The 10,678-nt window shown below is 55.8% G+C and overlaps 2 protein-coding genes across 3 annotated transcripts; both read left to right on the top strand.

The window, feature by feature from the left end:
* Positions 1-952: 952 nt before the first annotated feature.
* Positions 953-5,304, top strand: GGTG_13506 (the record flags this gene model as incomplete). 2 transcript variants are annotated; one of them, XM_009231412.1, is made up of 5 exons in its annotated part: positions 953-1,378; positions 1,564-2,758; positions 2,824-3,655; positions 3,718-4,665; positions 4,743-4,968. In XM_009231412.1, the coding sequence occupies 4 exons, from the start codon at positions 1,573-1,575 to the stop codon at positions 4,966-4,968; spliced, it is 3,192 nt and encodes a 1,063-aa protein (XP_009229676.1). The 2 variants fall into 2 exon arrangements, with proteins under 2 accessions (XP_009229676.1, XP_009229677.1); XM_009231413.1 differs by lacking the exon at positions 953-1,378 and having other exon boundaries at positions 1,573-2,758; positions 3,712-4,547; positions 4,647-4,708; positions 4,910-5,304.
* Positions 5,305-5,350: 46 nt separating this feature from the next.
* GGTG_13507 (hypothetical protein) lies at positions 5,351-7,222 on the top strand (the record flags this gene model as incomplete). The annotated part of the gene is made up of 3 exons (XM_009231414.1): positions 5,351-5,514; positions 6,160-6,523; positions 6,752-7,222. 3 exons carry the CDS (start codon positions 5,351-5,353, stop codon positions 7,220-7,222), a joined length of 999 nt encoding a protein of 332 aa, XP_009229678.1.
* Between the last annotated feature and the right edge of the window lie 3,456 nt (positions 7,223-10,678).

Genomic DNA, 10,678 nt, shown 5'->3' on the forward strand with positions numbered 1-10,678 from the left:
CGATCAGGCCCTAATGAGCCCGCAAAGGATGCGGCTGCACGATGCCCACCCGGAGACGGCGCCGCCCGGCTCGACATTCACAGCTGCTTAAGGAGATGCAGCGGAACGTCGATGTACACGAGGAGGTGTACCAGAAAGTTGAGAAGCTTTCCGTACAGGTCCTGCGCGACTACGAAGGCGACTAACATGAAGACCATCGCAAGTTGGCCATGTCGATTGAAGACATGGTGCTAAGGCACCTAAGCCTGCAGATGCTAGGAGGGAAAGAGCGCCCTCCCTCTCGCTCAGCTTGGTGATTAAGGTGATAGCCTGGGGTTACGTAACGAGGCCACGTGACCCCCTGATTCCTTTCCCTCGCCCGGATTGTGCGGGGTATAGGCGACTACTTGAGGCCTTCCTTCCCAGCTCCCCCGGAGGCCTACGCACTGGTCGTAACACAGGGGGGTTGCCAACAGGGGGTGCACTGGCTTATAAGGCCATGGCCTCTCCCACCCCTCTCTGGGCACTGCTAAATAAGACAGCAATGCAAGGAACCTTGAACTATGGCCAGCATATTTCAACAGACTGATGCCGAAGCCTCAGTCAGAACTATTTAGAGATAAAGGAGATCCTTCCTTATTGTACTTGTTCTTTTTCCTAGGCAAGTTTCAAGTCGCTTCAGTAGCCTGGCTACTGAAGCCATCCCTGAGTAGCTCCAATAACTCTGCTACTCTGGCTACGACGAGTACCGCGCGTGATCCCCAGCGGGACCTTTGGTACTTACCTATTCGTTCCCGACTGTTATGGCGCGGCAGCCCTTGTAGTGCTGCGCAGACTTGCCTCGCCTCTACATGGGTGCTGCGACCAGCGTGCGGACCTTCTAGGCCAAGAGGGGTGAGGGGCCACCTCGACCCCGCAGCCAAGGAAGATAACAATGTCATTGGGAACGTTTTGATAAAAGAAAAAATCGACCTTGGTAAGGGAGCAACCCTGAAATCCGGGGCACGGCATGGAGCGAGACGGCCCGCAATCGCAATTCGGACAAAAGAGTGGCAGCGAGGTGGGCAGGAGTTGCGGGACTTGGGTTAGGTTTGGGGAAGATCTCAAGCGGCAGAGCCTGGCCGGGAAACGAGCGTCCCCCGCATCCTTGCAGCGCACCAGGCCGCGTATGGTGTGCAATCCATCCAACCAGCTCAGCTCTGTCTGCCGTGGAGTACGCCTTGCCTCGGGGACCCTCGATGCAGCCTGCCCGGGGACGCCACCTCATTGCTGCCCAATTTCGCCCATCTTTTATGTCCTACCCCAAAATAACTGACAAGCCGGCAGGCTGGGGCTGATAGGCCGGAGTGCCCGACATTGGGTCATGCTGCTAGAGGGCAGACTTTTGCCGACCTAGTGTGTGTGTCTCTCTCTCTCCTTTTCTCCCTTTTACGTGTTAGGTACCAAACACCTTTCGCAGCTATTCTCACCTCCTACAATTCCCACTTCCCACAATTCTGCTTGCTTCCACCGCCTTTCTACCTCAACCAGCCGACATTTATACTTTAAAATACATAATTAACAATCCATTCCATTCCAAAGCAGTTGCCCTCAATGTCGGACGTGAACAAGTACACCGTTGGCTGGATCGCGGCCGTCACGGCCGAATACGTCGCCGCCCAGGAATTTCTCGACGAGCAGCACGACATGCCCGAGAGCGTCGGCCGAAATGACAACAACGCCTACACATTGGGCAGGATGGGCCACCACAACGTCGTCATAGCCCAATTGCCTGATGGAGAGTACGGGACGATAACGTCGGCCACGGTCGCGAGGGACATGATTCGAACCTTTCCCAACATCCGCATCGGCCTGATGGTCGGCATCGGCGGCGGTGCCCCGAGTCGAGAGCACAAGATACGCCTCGGGGACGTCGTCGTCAGCAGTCCAAGGGGAGACAAGCCCGGCGTCTTCCCGTACGACCACGGAAAAAGGATCCAAGACCAGGACTTCATTCATACGGGGGTCCTCGACAAGCCACCCCAGTTGGTGCGGACGGCAGTCAACCAGCTCATAGCGCAACACCAGCGCAAAGGGCATCAGCTACTGGCCGAAATCGAGCGTGTGCTTGAGCGGAACGAGCGCCTTCGAAACGACTATTCTCGGCCGCCTGCCTCGAGCGACAGGCTGTATCGCTCCGACATCGTGCATGGTGCTCGTGTCGCCGCGACGATCCGCCCTTGGCCGCTGCTGTTGGTAGCGGCATTACTGCTTGCGCCGACATTGCTGCTGCCCCAGATACTGCTCCTACCCGCCAGAGGTCGGATTTTGGTGGCTTCGGCGGTTACGGTGGCGGCGCTGTCACTGGTGGCCCGCGAGCGGCGCCGCCAGGGTCTGCCAGCCCATGATTCTCTCGATGAGGATGAGTGCAGCAACATCTGCGGTAGCGACCCGCGGCACTTCGCCACCCCACCAAGACGCGACGGAGACGACAAGGATCCGGCGATGCACTACGGTCTGATTGCCAGCAGCAACCAGCTAATGAAGGACGCCGTTATGAGGGACGAGCTCGCCTCAAAGCATGGCATTCTCTGCTTCGAGATGGAGGCCGCAGGCCTGATGAATCATTTCCCCTGCCTGGTAATTAGGGGCATCTGTGACTATTCGGATTCGCACAAGAACAAGAAGTGGCAGGGTTTTGCAGCTATGATGGCGGCAGCCTACGCAAAGGATCTCCTAAAGCAGATTGTGCCCAGCCAGGTTTCGGCGGAGAAGAGGATCAAAGAGGTGCTTGACGCAGGTGCGTAACAGTCCTTTATTTTACCGTGTATATCATCATACTTATAATGGCTATGGTATCACCAGTTGGACAGAAGCTAGACCGCATACGAGAAGTCTCGCAGGCAACAAATGACAAAGTCGACCACCTCAACTTCGACGCCCAAATTACGAAAATGGAGAAATGGCTAGCTCCCGCGGATGTGTCCACAAATGCCAACCGTGCAGCTGAGCTCCGCCACCCTGGAACCGGCGAATGGCTTCTCAAATCATCAATATTTCGGGAATGGTGTTCCGGGCCACGACGATATCTGTGGCTGCATGGTCTTGCTGGATGCGGCAAAACGGTTCTTAGCGCCACAGTTCTCGACCAACTTGCCACCGTCGACGGCCGTCCCATCCTTAAATTCTTTTTCGATTTTATGGATGAAGCAAAGCAAACGTTCGACAGCATGTTACGAGCACTGGTGTTTCAGGCATACCAGTGGCAACTTGCGTCCTATCAACATCCCGAGGGCGCACCACCAGAGTCCAGCGACAAGCCAACGGCAAAGACCCTTATAGAGAGGCTCTGTAAGATGCTTGCAGCTCAGCCAGAGGTCTTTATCGTTCTGGATGCCCTTGACGAGTCGACAACGAGGCCACGACTTGTGGCGTGGATTGAGGAGATGTTAAACAAGTCAGAGCTGCAGCACGTCCGTCTGATATTCACTAGTCGGCCAGAATCCGACTTTGACCAGATTTACTCCTTGATTGGCAAAGAAAACTGCCTACCACTCGACAAGGAGGGCGTCAACGCCGACATCTGCGCATATGTCAAATCGACGCTCGAAAACAATTCTCGTTTTGTGGGCAAAAGGCTGCCCGAAGATATTAAAAAGAAGATTCAGGATCGCGTTGGAAACGGAGCAGAGGGCATGTAAGTATATATTGAGAATTCGGATTCACACAGTGGCAAGTTCTAACTCCCTGCAGGTTCAGATGGGCATTTTGCCAGCTGGAAACCCTTTCCATTTGTGCCAATATCTGGGAGGTGAAAGACGCTCTGGAAAAATTACCACGCAATCTCGAGGAAACGTATGAACGGATAATTGACAGCATCCCAAACGAGCGCAAAAAGGATGCCACGCGTTTACTGCAATTTCTCGTCTACTGCGATCGGCCTTTAAAACTGGGAGAAGCTAGTGACGTTATAGCTACACAGACCGACATGGAACCCCTAGGCTTCAACCATGAGCGAAGACCATTCGACGAAGCTATCACCGAACATTGCCCCGGCATGGTTGCACTTGTTTCTACGAAAGGTTCAACCGCAACTCCAGAACTGCACCTTGCTCACTTCTCCGTCAAGGAGTTCCTTCTCAAGCAACCCTCATTCGAAATTACAACTGCGAGCATCTCTATTACAAAAACGTGCTTAAGTTATCTAAGGGACATTGGCGATACTCACCGCGAAATTAAAAAAAGCTTTCCGCTGGCACGACGCGCAGCGGAAATGTGGATGCCGCATGCTGTTAAAGCTGAAGTTTCAAAAGATATTGTTCGAATGTCGGTGGAATTTCTACAAGATGGCAAAACCTTTCGCCTCTGGGGTCAACTATACCAACCTGATCGAGGCTGGGATGAATCTCCAGGAGCTCCAACGGGATCGAGGCTTTACTATACTTGCCTCGGTGGATTTAAACAGGCGGCTATATGTTTGCTGGACAAAGGCGCCGACGTTAACGCGCATGGTGGCGAATTTGGCAACGCACTGCAAGCTGCCTCATTAAGAGGCCATACGGAAACCGTCCGGCTGCTGCTGGATAGAGGCGCCGACGTTAACGCATGGGGTGGCCATTACGGTAACGCACTGCAAGCCGTCTCATGGGGAGGCCATACGGAAACCGCCCGGCTGCTGCTGGATAGAGGCGCCTACGTTGACGCGCGGTTCGGCCGTTTCGGTAACGCGCTGCAAGCCGCCTCATAAGAGGTCATACGGAAACCGTCCGGCTGCTGCTGGATAGAGGCGCTAACGTTAACGCGCGGGGCGCCGGTTACGGAAGCAACGCGCTGAAAGCCGCTTCGTCGAGAGGCCATACGGAAACCGTTCGGCTGCTGCTGGACAAGGGCGCCGACGTTAGCACGCAGGCCGATTATCACGGTACCGCGCTGCAAGCCGCCTTATCGAAAGGCCATACGGAAACCGCCCGGCTGCTGCTGGATAAAGGCACAGTGCCTGTCCAGCCTTAAGCGCTATCCCTTGAGCACGTCACACCCGTCATGGGGAACGCGACAACTACCAGAATTGAACTCACGCGCAAGCGAGTCTTAATTTGTATCTCATGTCACAACTCTGGCAACGTCTAGCTAAGCTAGATCCAACTAGGCCAAAGGGGAGAAGATACAAGTCCTTGGCTTGTACTCGTTGTTGGGTTTAATATATTGGTACGAACCGCGACGGTCCCGCCACGGGCCATACGTCTAGTGGCACCGCCATAGCTGTGGGATCTTTGGGGCAGATACAAGCATGCAAGTCACACAGATCGCGGCAACTTCAGGCGTACCGCGCCAGCGCGACGAGCGCCATTTCCTTTCATTTCTCTTCAGTGTATAGTCTTCGTTCGTAGTGCCAATGCAAGGCCCTCGTGCCTCCGTTAATCTGACCGCAACCAAAGCTTCGCCGGTTCTCAGCAAGCACGCCGCCCACGGTCAGTCTTACACCGGAAGCTGCTACACGACGACCTGGCCCGCGTATGCCGCCTTCGGCCACCTCTTCCTGGAGCTCTGCTCGCACAAGTAGTAGTCCTGCCATCACGGCCTCGCCAGGCGCTCGACTACCTAGGTACCTAGGTACCCGGGCGGGGCGTAGCTGGTCCAGCAATCCGGTGGTATTCAGCAAGCATTCGGTCTCGGCGCCGTTCGCCGCCGGGTATGAAGCGAGTGATGCGCGGGACAGCATTCGATCGCGCTGGCTAATGGCATTCTACTCCGCCCGGGTGCGGACACTGAGTGACGTGTGTGGTGAGCAAGGGCGTACTCGTGCTTGTAAACAACCTTCAGTTGTCTCAGGCCGTCCTGGTATATCTGGGATGCAAGGTCTAGCGTGGGGGGCCGTCGTGATCCAAGGCAGCCAGAGTGTGACCTTATGCGCCGTCTCCGGGCAGCGCCAATATTCCGGGCCCGGCCCGCTCGCCATCCTCGGCGGTAGTGCCCTAGGACGTCATCTACAGGAGGAAGGAAGGACGATGGAGGCGGACTTCCGAAGTCGGCTCTTGTGCCCCTGAGTCGAAGTCAGATATGGAGCGGCACCGGAGAAATGGCCGTCTCGAGCACCAGGCGACCCTACCTCTCGGGCGCCTGTAGGCACGTAGAAGCCAGCTCTGACGCTCCCGGCAGGACGGATCGACCACAACGATGCCTCTCAACATGACAGGGACCCAGATGTGCATTCTCCCGTGCTGGCCACACGCACCGTCATCGGCGCAGACTTTCACGACGGAATCCGGAGCATCTCTCTGCATGCCGCCGGGCCAGCGATGCCGAGGAACGTCGTGCTGTCCTGACGCAGCGTGCCATCACATCCCCTTGGCAGGAGCACCTCCTTGCCTCGCCTTCGCTAGCCTCTTGTACGAAACCGTCGTCGCCCCCTACACCAACACGACCCACGGCGCATCCGTCTCTGGCCCCGCGGGCCGCCATCCCCGGCCTCCCCAACGCGTTGGGCTTCGGGGTGCTGTATTTGCCCGAGGTCGAAGCTCACCGGCTACGTTCATGGCCTCTCCCTCAAGCGAGAGATGTCGCCGCCGTATGCGGGAGTGCAACTATCATGGCTCTAAGTCGCTGCCTAAACCGAAGAGACCAATGCCTCACTCGGGAAGGTAAGTAGGGATCAACCACCTTCAGGTACTTGGAGATGTGTATGCAAGGTCCCTTCCCTTATGCAATGTTGCGGCGGCGCTGACATGGCCCGGCTGTCGCGCTAGATTCCGATTGCTGTCATGGCCGGTAAAAGATGTGCGTGAATTCGGAACAGCAAAGAGACCGAGTGGGCGGGCTTCATTATTTGGTTTCCCACGGCTACGAGTGGCAGCCGGGACGCTCGGTTCCTTTCGGTTGGATTGGCCATACTGCTAATCCCGACGAATTCGACATGGTCAATAATCTTTTGGACGACCTGAGTCTGCCCCGGGTTCGCAATCGGGGCTCCGTCGCTTTGGCGTCCAACGACCCTCGCCCGGTGCTGATATGGCTAGTTGATTCGGACAACCGCTCGCTCAGTATCCGGACCATCCCCTCGCTAGACCATCACTGGCGTCGTCTCAGCGAGCCTTGGATTGAGTCGGATAGGTCCGACGAGGAGATCGATACTGTCCATGGGCAGTTCTCCGTTGAGCATGCGTCCCAGCAGCCCTACTCGGCTGCTGATTTCGAAGTCGGCAATGCGGACGACTCCGATTCGGGCCTTTCGGCCCTTTGGGCCGATTCCGATACTGAGGAGGAGTAGGCGGTTGGCTAACGGTCTTGTGTGGAGCGGCGGTGTCGATAGCTTGCGGTTGAGATCGAAAGGGAAGCTTGTCTTTAAAGGCACTCCCTTCGAATAGGCGTTTGGCGTTTTGCTCTTTCCTCGGGACTCTCCATTCTCCTCCCCCAAGCCCTGCGGGGGAGGGTCCTCCGGAACTCTCTACTCTTCTCCCCCAAGCCCTGCGGGGGGGTCGTCCCATTTGCGGTGTGTTTTGCGTTTCTTTTTCAGATAGTTTTTAACCATCTTTTGCGCGTTTTCCAAGTGCTCTTCCGGTTCCCATGTGTTGTACTCCGCTGGCCATCCTGCCCACTTGACTAAAAATGAGCGCGAACCATGGTCCTCCTGCGTGTCCACAATGTCTTCGACTTCCCGGTCCTCTGTTTCTTCCTCTAGATCCGGAAGTGCGGATTGGGCGATTCGGGGTCGAGAGTCATCCCATGGCTCTAACAGTGTTACTGAAAACACGTTATGCAACCTGCTATACTTGGCTGGGAGCTGGACGCGGTATGCGGCGCTGCCCACACGCTCGATGATCGGTACTCGGATGTATGTGGGTGCTAGCTTGCGCTGTCCTGCTTTGAACCTGAAGTTGCGGGTCGACAAGCCCACGATCTGCCCCTTTTGGTATTTTTGGGGCTGTCGCTTTTGGTTGTAATAGCGACGCTGGTCTTCCACTGCGCGCACATGGTTCGTGCGCATATCTTCCCTCACACGTTTAATGTGCCGGAGTCTCTCTACCACCCCTTGGACTTTGATGTGGGCTGGGTCGGCCACTACCTCGCACATACGTGGGTTAAAGCCGTACAAGGCTTCGAACGGACTGACACGATGGTTTCATGTTTGGCGTTATTGTACGCGAACTCGGCCTCGTGCAGTACCGCTACCCATCCAAACCGTTCCTTGTCAATGGATGTCCGCAAATAATGCGTGAGTGTTTAATGGGTGCGCTCTGTCTGTCCGTCTGTTTGGGGGTGGAATGCGGTGGACAATCGTTTCGCAGATTGCAGGGCTTTGCGGTATTCGGCCCAGAAGTTGCTAGTGAGCGGGGAATCCCTGTCACTTACGATGCCTTCTGGGGTACCGAACTGGCATTCCACATGCTGCCATAGCAGCTGGGCAAGTGAAGGTGCCGACAAAGTCTTGCGTGTGGGAATAAACTTGGCGAATTTTGTAAACCTATCCACCACTACCAGTACAGCGTTGTACGTTTGTCCTGACGATGTTGGGCAGTCGGGGAGACCTGTGATAAAGTCCAAACTGATTTCTTGGAAGGGTTAGTTACACTGTTTTGTGCACTCCGAAATGTCCTGCTCGGGGGTCATCGTGATGTTGGGACAGGATTTGGGTTCGGAGGGCTCCTTGTGACGGGATGACTAGTCTGCTTCTAAAGTACAGGACCCCGTCCTTATTAACATAATAGCCTTGATGTGGGTTGCGGCTTCTTCGAGCCTCATCGCCTTCTCGGGCGGCATTACGCTTCCGCGTGGCATCGTCTCTGGGGACGGCATCGTCCCTCTGGACGGCATCACCTTTCCTGGTGGCTTCGTCCCTGCGGACGGCATCGCCTTTCTGGGCGGCGTCGTCTCTGCGGACGGGATCACCTCTTTGGGTGGCCTTGCCTTTCTGGGCATGATCTCTCTGGATCCCGGCGCTATCCTTCACCAAAGCACGCAGTGCGACGACCTCCTGGTCCTGCGTTTGCAACCGCCTGACCATTTGGTACATCGCTCGGCTTGGTTCATCGGCCCTGGCCGTTTCGTCCTTCATTAGTTCAATAATGACAGGGCGAGGGAATAATTGGTCATGAACAACTCTCCCAGCTCCAAGCTCCTCTGCCAGCAGTTCTTGTTCTGCCCGGGGCTGAGCGGTCGCGGACCTTTCTTGGTCTCCCTCTGGGCCAGGTTCTTCCTGCCGCTCTCGCTTTTTGGCGCGAGTGAGGGCTGCGACTGGGGACTGCGTGGCCGTTCGCGTCCCTTGCCGTAAGGCTCGACGGCCTTCGGCGACCTCTGAACGTGTCCGTTTAGGACGAGGCCTTGACGGAGCTTGCTCTGCGTCCTTCCCTTCCAGCGGGGCATCAACCCGGGGCGCGTAGTTCAGAGGGACTCTGCCTTGACTACTCCCTTCTTCCGGGGCGCGCTGATGACAGCACTTAGGAGTGCGCTTCGTGGACGCAGACGAACCAGCAGGCGCTGGATGACGCTTGCAGGACTATCACCGCTCTTTCTTCTCGTGTATCCGAAAGTAGCTGAGACAGTCGTGTATGTACTTTCTGGCGTTAACAAAACCGCCATAGCAACACTGGCGGCCGACGTCAGGCAAAATGCTCCGCCTGGGCTTGTGGACGTCTGTGCTCACATTACGGGAATGGCCGAGGAGGCAAGCAGATCTGGAAATTTAACGGAATTGCGGAATGCTGTCACAGGGATCAAAGCTTCTCTGTTTTCTCAAGGGGAAAGGAATGGAGATACGGACAAAATGGATTTGGCTTTGGCTGAGAAGACGACCTTGCGAGGCTAGTCTAAACCCTTCACCCATTCTCAGTGGGGTATTTATTTGTATAGATTGGTAGTTCTACTTGTTACATGCCCGTTTGTACTTCATTACATCTCCGGTGCTGGCGGTTTGACTTCATTATACCTGGGTGCAGGTTCTTGCACCTGGTGTAGGTCCTTGCATCTCCTACGGCTTTGGCTCCTGATATTGTTGCGTCCAGTGGATCCCGCTGGTCAGACCATAACTGTTTTTAAATGGTGGATGCTATCTCGTTGTGCTCCACTCTGTGGCTTCACTCTTGTGTGGCATTCCGTGACTGCGCTGCTCTATGCCTTAAAAGTCAGGTTTGTGGCCACGCCCACGCGGTCTACGGTTTGATAGACTCCCTGCATCCATGGATTTTCTGGTATTTCCGCGCCGGAGGCGCTATAACTGCAGGTCCTTCTGGAGGCTTTACAGTGGGATGTGCGGGGGCCCGCACATAGGTGAGCTGGTGACCAGGACTTTGGTCGCAGCCCCGCATCCGGGTCGCAGGCTTCAAATGCAGCAAGAATCCATTCGCTTTACCGGACGGGGGATCCGATGCATTGGCGTCAAAAAGGAAAAAGCGGCAAGTCAATCGTTTAATCGTCCGCTCAGTTAATCATTTAGCTAGCCGCGCCCTAGATTCGTCTGTAGCTATAGGTCCCATCGTGGGCAGAATGCCCGACGAAATGGACGAGACGACCCCGCCAAACGATGTCTTTCCACTGCGTGTCCCCTGATCACCTTCCAGGATCGCGAGAAGGCGAATCGTAACGCAGCGCACCCCGCTTTAAGGACCCACTCCCACTATTTTTAGGGGAGTGCATGTGCGGAACTCTCTGGGTGACCACTAAAACACACCTAGAAGCGCTATAAGTTTCTAACGACTAGAGTGCGTGACCCCACTTTGGGCATCCCCCC

This window comes from Gaeumannomyces tritici (genome assembly GCF_000145635.1).
Source record: "Gaeumannomyces tritici R3-111a-1 unplaced genomic scaffold supercont2.15, whole genome shotgun sequence".
In the NCBI taxonomy this organism is placed as follows: domain Eukaryota; kingdom Fungi; phylum Ascomycota; class Sordariomycetes; order Magnaporthales; family Magnaporthaceae; genus Gaeumannomyces; species Gaeumannomyces tritici.